This window comes from Parasteatoda tepidariorum, chromosome 1 (genome assembly GCF_982258835.1).
Source record: "Parasteatoda tepidariorum strain Cologne lab strain chromosome 1, Ptep-v5.0, whole genome shotgun sequence".
NCBI classification, from domain to species: domain Eukaryota; kingdom Metazoa; phylum Arthropoda; class Arachnida; order Araneae; family Theridiidae; genus Parasteatoda; species Parasteatoda tepidariorum.
In genome coordinates, this window is record NC_141755.1 from 88,288,499 (window position 1) to 88,301,554 (window position 13,056).

Genomic DNA, 13,056 nt, shown 5'->3' on the forward strand with positions numbered 1-13,056 from the left:
ATAAAGAAAAAAATATTTCAGCATTCTATATTTCAGCATTCTATTCTAGTAAAAGTATCTAAAAAGTATCTAAAAGATAATACAAATTAAAAATTCATGTCATACCAGAGATTGCCTTCTGAGCGTCCTACTAATAGGACCCTCCAACGTCGGACTGACTGTCTGTTTGGCAAGAAAACTTTCTGGAAGGTGTACATCGGCAGGGAGGGAGAGCCGTTTACTAATATCATGCTGGGGGAAAAATAACATACAATTCAGAAACATGTAAATCGTTTTCAAAATAATATTTTACAAATCTTATTTTCAGAATGCAAACAAAGAACAATCTGAAAATTTAATGCATTATTGAATATGAATGCTTTTCCCTAACCAAAAATTTGATTTAAATAATTATTTTGTGATTAGTTTATTTTTAACCTATTTTTCAAACAATAATGATATATTTCTGTACAGTTTTTTATAAATTTGAATAATACATTTGCATGCATTGAACAATTTTAATGCAGAAATAAAAGTGCGAAATTTATTGTTATGATTTATTTTTAATATTGATGTATAGGCTGGTCCCCTATTTTTGATTACAATATAGCAAATTTCTGATATGTCAGATGTCTAAGTCAACAGCTGGAAAAAAAACAAATAAAAAAATTTTGAAAATTTAAAAAATCATAAAGCGTACAAATTTTTAAGAGTAAAAAGTATTTAAATTTGTTCTCTCATGGTATGACACATTTGCCCTCAAATAAAGATGCATTAACAAATGCTGTGAGGCGACCAGTCAGTCAGTCAATGTTTTGAAAGAAAACATTAATCTACATGTAATGAAAATATAATGAAAGAAAATTCAACATTAATTGTATTTATAACATACTAAAAAGAAATTTCGCTAAGTAATGTTATTCCTAGCTATCTCATTGTTTGTGAATGCGTTGATATTTCACAATCAATGAATGTCAGACTTTTATTACTGTTGTATAATTAATCTCCTTTACTTTTGTCAAATTTTGGCGCTTTTAAAAGTGAAATATTTGGAAAAAAAATCAGGGATGCTGCTTTGTTTTATATTATGTTCATACTTTGTTTAATTCAGAGTCAACCAAAAAGTGTTCCTTGGAAGAGTCACAAAGGGTTCGGCCGGGATAACCTGGTCGGTAGGGCGCTGGGCCCATATCCGAGAGTTTGAACCGGCCAGCTGAAGACTCCCCATGTAGTAAAGTGACTGATGCACATTAAATCTGTCGAGAGGCAAAAGTCCTCCATGTTTCCATAACAAATCAATGCCTCTGGGAGCATTGGACTGGAGATCGATCATTCTCTGATTCAGGTCAAAATTACGATCTGTGGATAGATGGATGAATGAATGGATGTATGAATGGGTCCGCCCTATAAACAGATGCAACGTATGGTGTGGCAGAAGTCAAATTCTTGGCCATAGATGGCGCCACTGAAAAACAACAATCGCACACTCTGCCTTAAATTTGCTCGATTTCACCAAGCAGGGTTGCCCCTGTGGCAAGTGGCATTAGAAACAACAACAAAGGATTCAGTGACAGAACTTTTTTTTAAACTAAAAAATTTTTTTGGAAACTGTAATTGGGTACTCGCACTTCAAGAAGAAGACTTCCTATACCCTCACATCTAAAACATCAGCCAGCTGATCTTTATCAGCAAAATGGCATACTTAAGTTGAGCTAAGTTTCTCTACATAAGTTAGAATATTAATTAACGATTAATAAATTAAATACAGAGCGGTATTGCACATCAAATAAGTTGAAATATAATTCTTTCTGGTCTACTTCTTTTACTTAACTTAATATTTATTATTTGCTTATGTATTTTATTGTAATCGTGATATATTTTTATTTTACGTAACTGACAACTTTGATGCCCAGTTAGTTTGTTTATGTCCCACTTGGCTTAGTGCCTGCCTTTGTGTTAAGTCTCTGTGTAAATATATACAGTGAGAGAATTGAAATCTCTGAGAAAGAATCTTTGTGAAAGAATCTAGAATGTGTCACTTAAGAGAATTGATACTTGACGAGCTTGGCTTACTCGAAATAGAATGGAAAGAACAGTTGCTAACCTTAACAAATGCCATGTTTCAACAACCAATCAGGATCGAGATACCCACACTACGTCACATGCAGTTATCCCATTATATTTATATCCAATCAACAACCTATTAATTATTTAATATTTTGCTGCTTCGAAGTAATATGCCAAAAAAAGGAATGTAAAAGAAAGTCTAATAACAAAATATAGAATATATACTAAAATATTTATTAATAAAAATTTGGATTATTTCCCATTAAATTTTTAATTCAAAATAAAATAACAAAATTCAAAAATCAAAGAGTATCTCTGTGATAAACATTCTTAACAATTCCATTTAATTGAAAACGCCAGCTTATTTTCTTCATTTTCAGATCAAGCGAATACCAAAAACACAGTCAGAACTTAGCTAGATATTAGTTCCTTAGCTCCCAACAAGTTAATTCAACGGTCAGTCATAAAACCTAATTTTTAGTAAATTATTAACAAAGTGATGTAAAAATTTCGTTTCTCACGTTAAATAATTATCAAAATAATTTGTAGTTCTTTCTTCGGTTTTTGTGTTCCTAATTCCTAAGGAGCTCCTTGGAAGAAAAATAAAATCGGAGTTCTGGCAAAAGAAGGATCATTTAGGGTTTCATAACAATAATAGGAAACCACTGTTATAATTAAATGCGAAATGTGTGATGACTTACTTGACTGACATGCCGGGACCTAGACCGACGCTTGACCGGGGAAACTACTTCGTCAGAGGCACCAGATGCTTCCTCACTCTCTCCATCTGAACCGATTCTGGGATGTTCATGAACTACACCTGAAAAGAAAACAATAAAATTGATATAGTTTGTCTAAGCTAAGAACTCCTCCCGCCACAAAGTCTGAGGCTGTCTGGTGCTATGGAAACAAGAATAGCGCATTTTAAGGAGGGTAACTTCACTCTGGGACTAACACAATAGATCGAAGAAAGAGATACCCTTTCTCTCGCCGACGAGAGTCGAAACCATTCCAAAGCAGTGACCCCGCACCCCTACTTGAAATAGTCATACCTCGTTACCATAGTCACCGCCACAGGTTCAGACGAATGTCTGGGGGAGTTCTTATTTTAGACAAACTATACATAATTAAACAAAACAAGGGAAGAGTTTCGTATCGTGATCTGTGGCAGAATAATCGTCAAGTCTTGGCAACTTCCGGGGCAGTGGCCAGCGAAAAACTAAAAAAACTGAGGGGGAGGAACCCTCTCATATTAAGTTGAAGACAACTATGACAACAATAAACTTGAACATTTATTTAACAACTGAACATAACAAGCTAAAAACAGAAACATAAAAATTAAGTAAGACTGTGTGGGATAGAGACTGAGTAAAGTTCGAAGCTTCTTAAATACTGAGGCAGTTCCAAGGTTGCCGATCGTGTGTTTGTAATCCCGTTGATTCTTTTGGCGCCTACGCACCATGCCTGGCGCCACATCACTCCCCACCGGAGTTTCATAGTCGTCAGATTCTGAAACGAACTCTTCTACCATACCGAGTAACGTACTTCTTTGGGTCCGGTACCTTTTCTGGCAAAGGAGACTCGGTAGTTGTAGTTGAAGAAAGGTCAGACTGGCAAGGAGAATCATCGTGGAATAAAGTATGGGGCTCGTCCACTGGCAAATACGCTGGTTTCAACCTGTCAATAGAAATCCACTTTTTCTTCGTAGAGATCTGCAAAAGATAGATTTTAGATTTTTTCTTAAGAACTGAATATGGACCATCATACGGAGGTTGTAATGGTCTCCGTACGGCGTCATGTCGCACGAACACATGCGTACAAGTCTGAAGATCTTTTGGTACATAAACGACTCGTTTGTCATGCCAAACAGAAGCTACAGGCTTGACCTCACTAAATGCCTTACGCAACTGGGAAATCAATTCAGACTGCGAGATGTCATTTCCCGAGTTAGTAAAGAACTCTCCGGGAACTCTCAATGTTTGCCCATAGACTAACTCAGCAGAAGAGAAGTTCCAATCCTTCCGAACAGCAGTCCTCAAACCCAGGAGAACTAGTGGCAAATTATCAAGCCAAGAATCTGTAGTATAGCACATAAGGGCTGCTTTTAATGTTCTATGAACACGTTCAATCATCCCATTGGCCTTAGGATTGTATGCAGTCGTACGAATAATTTCAACACCCAGAATTTGTGCTAATTTCTTGAAAGTGAAGGAATCCAGTTGTCTTCCCTGATCATTTGAAATTCTAACAGGAGCACCAAACCGTGAAACCCAATTAAAAATCACTGCTCGTGCTACTGTATTTGCCGTGATATCTTGTAGAGGTACCACCTCAACCCATCGTGTAAACCGATCAATTAAAGTTAAGCAGTACTTATATCCTCGACACACCGGTAATGGGCCAATCAGGTCCAAATGCACGTGCTGGAACCTAGCATTAGGCACAGGAATTTTACCCAATGGTGATATAACGTGTCGATGTATTTTAGCCTTTTGGCAACTTAAACAAGTGCGACACCACTGAACAATGTCTTTTCGAATTGAAGGCCAAACATATGTACTACATAACTGTCTTAAAGTAGATCGGGCACTGATGTGTGCAAGGTTATGTACAGAATCGAAAATCATTTTTCGAAATTTCATGGGTACATACAAACGAGCACTAGGTTGGGAGACATCAAAATACAAATTTACATTAGAATTAGGCAAAACAATTAATTTAAATTTAAGATTAGTAACATCTGGATTTTTTAAATATACCTGCAATTCCTCATCAGTCAACTGCTCAGCTGCAATTTGCACATAATCAATTTTGTCAGGAAAAGCAATTTCTTCTACCCTTGACAAAGCGTCTGCCACTAAGTTTTCTGCGCCTGCTAAATATCGTAAGTCACAAGTAAACTGTGATATAAATTCTAATTGTCGTAAACGTCTAGGAGAGCACTTTTCAAAACTTTGGGCAAAGGCGTGTGTCAAAGGTTTGTGATCAGTTATAACATGAAATACCCTTCCTTCCAACATATAACGAAAATGAATTATTGACAAATAAATCGCCAAAAGTTCTTTGTCATAAACAGAATATTTAACTTGGGCATTATTTAATTTTTTGGAGAAAAAGGATAAAGGTATATAACCAGATCCAGTTTTTTCATGTAAGGCGCCTGCTACTGCAATGTCACTAGCGTCCGTAAACAGCACTAACTGGCAATCAGGTGCCGGGTGAGATAGCTGAGTAATGTTTACAATACTTTCTTTGCATTTTACGAAAGAATTTTCTAACTCTGCAGTCCAGTTAATAGTTTTACTATCGCCTTTTTTACTACCCCCAAGTAAAGCGTTTAACGGGGCATGCAATTCTGCCGCTTTGGGAATAAATCTCCTATAGAAATTTAAACACCCAAGAAACCTGCGTAAATCTTTTAGAGTTTTGGGTTTAGAATAGTTAACAATTGCATCTACTTTATTTGGTAAGGGTTTAACACCATGCTCATTTACTAAATGTCCAAGGAAGGGTACTTCAAAAGATCCAAAAATACACTTAGAAGCATTAATTGTTAAACCATACTGTTTTAAACGTTCAAATATTAAACGTAAGTGATACAAATGTTCAGTCTCGTTAGCACTTGCCACGAGAATATCATCAATATAAGCAAATACAAAATCTAAACCATATAAAACTTCGTTAATAAAACGTTGGAAGGTTTGAGGTGCATTACACAAACCGTAAGGCAGATACAAAAATTCAAATAACCCAAAAGGTGTTATAACTGCAGTTTTCTCAATGTCTTGTTCTGCTACGGGAATTTGATTATATGCTTTAACAAAATCTATAATACTAAATATTTTCTTGCCAAACAGATTTTGAGAAAAATCCTGCAAATTTGGTAAAGGATATTTATCAGGCCGAGTACAGGCGTTTAAAGCTCTGTAATCGCCGGTAGGTCGCCAATCAGAGTTACTTTTTGGGACCATGTGTAGGGCGCTGGCCCAAGGACTTTTGGATGGCCTACAAATACCATGTTGCAGCATGAAATCAAATTCAGATTTGGCAGCTTGAAGTTTAACAGAATTCAATCTGCGAACTTTTGAAGCGACCGGAGGACCAATCGTGTTAATATAATGCACTGTATCGTGCTTAATTTTAAGATAATTAGGTCTAACTCTAGTAATTTCAGAAAATTCCTGAATTAAATCGTGATATTTAGTATTGCCAAATATTGTTTTAACACTTTGGATTGAGGAAGGAAAGATTTTACCTTGATGAGCCAAAGACGTTTTCGTATCAATTAATTTCTTATTTTTAAGATCGATTAACAACTCAAAATGTCGTAAGAAATCCGCGCCTAAAATTGGTTTTGAAACATTCGCAATTATAAATGTAAAATCAAATTTTCGATGTAAACCAAAATCTAGCGACATAAGTTTAACACCAAATGTTTTAATAGCAGTGCCGTTAGCAGCATGCAACACATAATTTGATGTTGGCCTGCAACCTTTAAATGTTATAGGCAATAAACTTACATCAGATCCGCTATCGACCAAGAACATTAACTTAGTTTTGCGATCAGAAACAAAAAGTCGGTGGCTAAATTTTAAATTCTCACTACTATTAACCACCGGACTAATAGTAGAGCTCATCAGTTTAAATTAAAATTGCAAGGCTCAATACATTTGTGTGCTTTTTTAGCATACTTCCTATGATACCAACAAATTTTCGTTTCGGCAGTTTGACTCTCTGCTTCACCTTTAGAAGCGTGAGAAATTTTTTTCGAAACATTTGATTTGGAACGCAAACGACTACGGGATAGACTTCGATATCTACGCATAGATTTAATTTCGTTCTTCAACTCTGCCAAATCCGTAGACATTTGAGCTATTTTTTCCATAAGTGAATCTCTACTTACAACTTCATTACAACTTGAAGTTGCAGAAAAACTAGTTACTTCAGAAACCTTATCTGCCAAAGTTGACAAAGTGTCTAAACCTTCCGTACTGACACTTAAAATAGACTGAATAGATGAGGGTAAATGAGATAGCCAAATAGATTTAATAACCTCATTTGAAAAATTAGATCCTGCTAATTCTCGCATATGTCGCAACAAGGCAGACGGCTTAGAATCCCCCAATGCAAGGTCCTGAAGTAAAGTTTGAATTCTTTTACTCTCGGACAAGGAAAATTCTGCAATAAGTCTATCCTTAACGGCAGTGTAAGGCTTTTCCAAATTTGGGTTTCTGACCAAGTCCGCAATTACTTGCATAATATTCTGATCAAGAACAGAGATTAAACAGCAATACATAGTAGATTCAGAAGTAATCCCTGATAATTTAAAATTAGCCTCAATCTGCGTAAAATATAGACTTGGATTATCAATCCAAAATCCAGGTAAGCGAAGGCCAATCCCATGAATTTCAGTTTCAGTTCCCGTTTTATCTTTATCAGTCATTGTAACACAAAACTAAGCAACTAGTTAAAGATTCACTCATGAAAATTTTCAAACTAAACTAGTTGTATATATATACATTAGAACAATTCAATAACTAGAGAATATATGGAAATATTCACAATAAAAATAAGTATTTACATGACTAAGAATGATTCAAAACTACAAATATTATACTAAGAAATATATACAACAGCATTTAAAGTTCGTATATTCAAATTCAATAACTACTAATTAAAGTCTCTTACAATAATGTTTAAAAATTTCAGTCTAACATTATACAATAAAAAGATATTACTATACATTAAGTTTAAATTTTAAGTAGTGCAAAGCAAAGCAGTTGACCAAATAAGAGAGGAAATTGTACATTACCAAATTCAAGCAGCTATTCCAAATTGTAAAACAACGGATAATAGCGTATCCAAAAACATAATAAACACCCGGGTCACCAATTGAGGGGGAGGAACCCTCTCATATTAAGTTGAAGACAACTATGACAACAATAAACTTGAACATTTATTTAACAACTGAACATAACAAGCTAAAAACAGAAACATAAAAATTAAGTAAGACTGTGTGGGATAGAGACTGAGTAAAGTTCGAAGCTTCTTAAATACTGAGGCAGTTCCAAGGTTGCCGATCGTGTGTTTGTAATCCCGTTGATTCTTTTGGCGCCTACGCACCATGCCTGGCGCCACAAAACATCAGAGAAAGGGACCAATTCAAAAGGTATAACTCGCAGCCACCCCCAACTAACATCCACACGTCTTTTGTTTGTTTGCTTTTAAATTGCTATTTGGCACCTTGGCAATCGTAGCAACAGATCACGATACGGAAATATTTCCCAAAACAGCTACTCAACTTTCCAAAAAAGAAAACCGAAAGGTCAGTTTAAAAAAAAAATTTGATTTAGACAAACGAACTCAAGCAGAAAGCAGAATGTTATAAATAACTGAAATCGAAACACATATTACAGGGTGCGTAGCCAAATCTTTCAACCAAAAATAAGCACCTCTTAAGTACAATTTAAGCACTCAAAAAATATTTCTAAGTACAGTATACATTAACAAAATGCAAAATAATTTTTAAAGACTTTATTATGCTTTTGCATAATACATGGCGAAAATCGACACGGTAAAGAAAAAAAATCTCATTTTTGAAAAGGAAAAATTAAGCACTTTTCAAAAACACCTTTAAGGGCTTTTAAAAAACTAAAATCCAAATTAAGCACTTTTTTAAAAACGCTACGCACCATGTATTATTAGTGACCAAAAACTTGTTCTCGAAGAATTTATAAATATAAACGCTGCATGAAATGGCTTTAGTTGTAAACTAATAAGCTAACTATAGATATGTAATATTTGGCACATAAAACAAAAATGCGAGTCTTATGAATGTTTATAATCTTAATAATGTAATTAAATTTATTGAAATTTTTTTTTAGGTCAAAAAACTACATTCAAAAATAACATTTATGATAATATAGTAAAATTATTAAGATAGTAATGTAATATCTACTTATTTCTAAAAATTCCCTCAATTTCATTCAAACTGGAAAACCTTTATAATAAACTATTGAATTACAGCAAAACAAAATTGAAATTAGAACAAAATGATTCATCATCTGGTACAAGAAAATATAACTGCAAAATATCAAAACTTTTCTAATTATTTTCGCTGAAATAAATTACGTGGCTCAATCTGTCCTAAAATCAATCAGAAAATAATATCGGTAACGATGAAATTCGCCTATCGGATTGTTCCTGAAATATTCCTATTAAAAAAAAATTATATTTCACACAATTTCATTCATTAGTTTTTGATTTATAAGAGTGAAAATCGTCTGAGATAGCGGCCACAGCCATCATTTAAAAAATAAAAATTAAGGAAAATAATAAGTTATAATAAAATAATTGTTTAAGATCGAATAGTTGTTGAGACATAAAATACTAAATATAAAATAATAGCTGTTGAGACATTTTTTTAAATGAAGAAATATTTAAAAGTTTATTAAATAAAAATATAATCTCGGGAATTTAAGTAGCAAAACTATTTATTATTGAATATATTTAGAGAAAATTATTAATACTTCGAATCATAAATATTTTTTTATTTTCCTCCAAAATTATGGTCGATGACGATTCTCGAACTGGGCAATAATTTGATAGATGTCCAAAATTAAAGCGTTTTTTAACCAAAATTTCACCGCCTTACAGAAACTGTAGTAGTGTTTTACATAACAGAAAGACCAACAACCTTTATCAAACCGATTTTAATCAATATTAAAATAAAACTTTTCGCTTTCAAAAAATAAAAAACGACGAATAGTTTCAAGTTCCATTCATAGAACTGAATAAAAGAGAAATATAGTAGAACATAATCTTGCATAAGCCTACTTCCAGGGGAATTAGTTAAATTACAGGTGAGGGGAAATTAAAACCCGATTCCAAGTATATATTACAGAAATAGATATCAGTGACGCTGAAACAGGATACAGAAACTTGGAAAAATACCGAAGATCTAATTGACGGGAAATTTCCGAAACGGAAGTTAAGAGTAGCGGAAACATGCTTTTGCAATTACGCATCAAAAGAAAAAAAAATTAAAAAAGATTATTTGAATCAGATGGAACAATCCTCTGCAATATATTGATTATATGGCATACATTAAACTTCATATATGCTTAAATAAATACATTTTATTCGTATGTAGTATTTTTCTATATAAAATAAATTTTAAAAAATGCAGCTGTCTCATATAGTAGGGAAACAAAAAAGGCATATTTTATCTGACTCAAAATTTAATCAACGTTTTTCTATAGTAAAAAAAAAATTTAAGAAGTAAAAAATTCTTTCAAGCTACGAACAAAGCAAGGAAACATAATAATTCTAAATTGAACCCATCCGAACAGATTATGACTTAAATCAGTACCCATAAAGAAGATTTGAACAAAATGGTTCGTTTAAAAACTTATCCAAGTATATAAAAACGTATTCCATCAATAAACCTAAAATGTCGCAGTGCCCACGAAAGCCGATTCGCTCAGACGTGAACATTATACGAATGAAAATGTTCCATTTTTAATGATCAATTCCATTCAAAGCAGTGATTGATTCATATAATATGAAATCTATAGCTGGAATAAAATCATCCGTACTATATTTCTTGGTAACAATTACTTTATTGATAACTGAAATATCAATAAATCAATGCACCTCAATAATTTAGACTGTTAGTACCTGGAATTTAAATTTAACCTGTATTGAAAGTAGTTTCTGCAATATCCAAAGAAGAAAAAAATAATAAGAGAGATAAAACGATTAGCTGTCAATTCTTATTTCACATTATTTGAGTTTATTTATAGCCATGGTTATCAAAGTTGGAATTTTATTTTATAACCGGTGAGTTTACGATAGAGATTACGGCAATTATGAGTTAACGATTATCAATGTCCAACTCCATAGCCTTGTCATTTTGAACCGAAACCAGAAGACGAGAGAGCTCCTGGATCAAGAAATCGGATCGACTAGTCTTCGTGGATGGTTTTTTTCAAGAAACTAATCATCATTGGCATTACATGGAAAAGAAAACCGCGAAAAAAACTCATGGTTAGTCCGACGGCAAGGGGATTCTAATCCTTGGTCCGTCTAACGCAGAGGATATTTTAAATCAGCACTGAGTTCGGCGCCGGGTAGCGTCTATCATCCAAGGTTTTACGGTTAGAATAGAATAACACGTGAAAAACTATATTACTATTTATTTTTTTCACTATATGTTATCAGGAAAGAAAAAAATTTCTTCGCAATCCCGTACTCTATATTACATATTGTTATATAGCAGATGTGTTAAAAAATTGAAAGGAAGAAAAACAGAGAAAAGAAAACCTACCAGAATACATGTTTTTTTCCCCGTGGTTTTATTAAAGAAGCAAACATTCTTGAACGTGTAGAATAAGTACTCAAATCATGATGCATCAAAATTCGAGATTGAAATAATTTTACACCTGCATGAATTTAAAAGCAGCACAAGGTTTTTTGTGTCTATTGGAAGAACAAGTAAAAAAATAAATAAATAAATACTTCCATCACTGTTTAAAATCACGAATTTCTATAATAAAACATTGCTTTACGGGCTAGGCAACTATTTTTTTTTCTATTGCTAATACTATGAAAGCTTTATGTAACAGAATCTTAAAAAATAGATGAAACAAAATTTATTTTTGAAAGAAAAAAAAAAAAAGAATTGCAGTCGTTACAAAAATGTCAAACATATACAAATCTAAATTTTGAATATTTTGCCGCTTACGTAGATTTGTCTGTTGCACGGCTTTTGATACTAGAATATCTGTGAGAAGATTTTCGAATTGTAATATCTATGGCAGAATTGCCAAGTCTTAGCAACTTCCTGGCAACGGCCTGCGAGAAACATATAAAAAATAATAAAAAAAATTTAAAAAAAAACATCACAGAAAGGAACCAACTCGAAAGGTATTACGGTATAATTTTTCCCCCACCCCAAAAAATTAACAAGTTTAAAATTTATTCGGCAACTTGGCGATTATAGGTGGCGGGCCAGATCAGGATACGGAAATATCCCTTCCCCCCCAAGACAAAAATGGGCCCTAGGCCGTTAAATTTTAAGGATCCCTCACTAACTATTTTGAAATTAACCTACCAATGAGTATTGACTAAACATGGAAAAAAATAATAATAAAAGCTTCCCCCTAGCATTTTTTCCATTGACAACTTTTTTTTTCCTTTTCTTTTTTTAAAAAAAAATAGGGAAAAACATTCTTAAAACAGGGAGCTGCGAAGGTTATTATTCTGAGTTCAAGATTACTTATTAGATTTAGATTTAGCATTATACATTATTAATGCTAAATCTAAAGCAAGGAAACAATTTTGTGAGCAAATGCCAGATCCAAACCAAGACCTGTTTTGCCAGTGGGTAATATATAAAATAATAGTCGGCATAAAATAATAGTCGACACTTTTGTGACCCCTCAGAAATGATGGACACTGCCAATCAAAAGAAATTGAGAGAGAAAAAATAGCCAGAAATAAATACAACACAGATAGTAGTAATTCCGAGTACTCAAACTCACTATTTGAAATGGAATAAGAGATAAGTATTTTAGAGTTTGAAATAAAAAATAGTAAATATGAGATACAGACCGACTTTGAAGCAAGGAGCAAGTACTTGGTTCAAAATGTCGCGAAGGGAGAGATCAGATGATGGCATTGGAGAAAAGTGTAACAAAACAGCAGCATAATCTCACACCCAGTCCTTCATGGCTATCAGCATAAGTCGTTATCTCACAAGAACTGATAGTGAGACAAACGGAAACACTCTTAAATGCACACGAGATAAAGGTGTGCACATATAATGACCCACTCACAATTTATTCGAATAAATAAATAAGCTTCGGCCATGAACTTTTGAAATAATCCAAAGCAGTGATCTGAAAAACTACATTATTTTCGTAGTTTACTACATTCACAACTACTTTGTTACAAATGTTAACTGAGCCGCGATGGCTCAGGGGATAGAGCGTTCGCCTTCCAATTCCT

At 33.5% G+C, this 13,056-nt stretch overlaps 1 protein-coding gene across 7 annotated transcripts in view; it reads right to left on the reverse strand.

The window, feature by feature from the left end:
- Nucleotides 1-13,056, reverse strand: part of LOC107440460 (cyclin-dependent kinase 5 homolog) — a 102,882-nt gene that overhangs the window by 30,097 nt on the left and 59,729 nt on the right. For 6 of the 7 annotated variants that reach the window (XM_087168525.1, XM_087168542.1, XM_087168531.1 and 3 more), the window contains 2 exons: nt 2,748-2,866; nt 106-231 (listed from right to left, as the gene is read on the reverse strand). In XM_087168525.1, the coding sequence (XP_087024651.1) occupies nt 106-231; nt 2,748-2,866 (245 nt within the window). Of the gene's footprint in view, nt 1-105; nt 232-2,747; nt 2,867-12,660; nt 12,813-13,056 lie in introns of those variants that run through there. The other variant, XM_087168567.1, reaches the window with a different exon arrangement.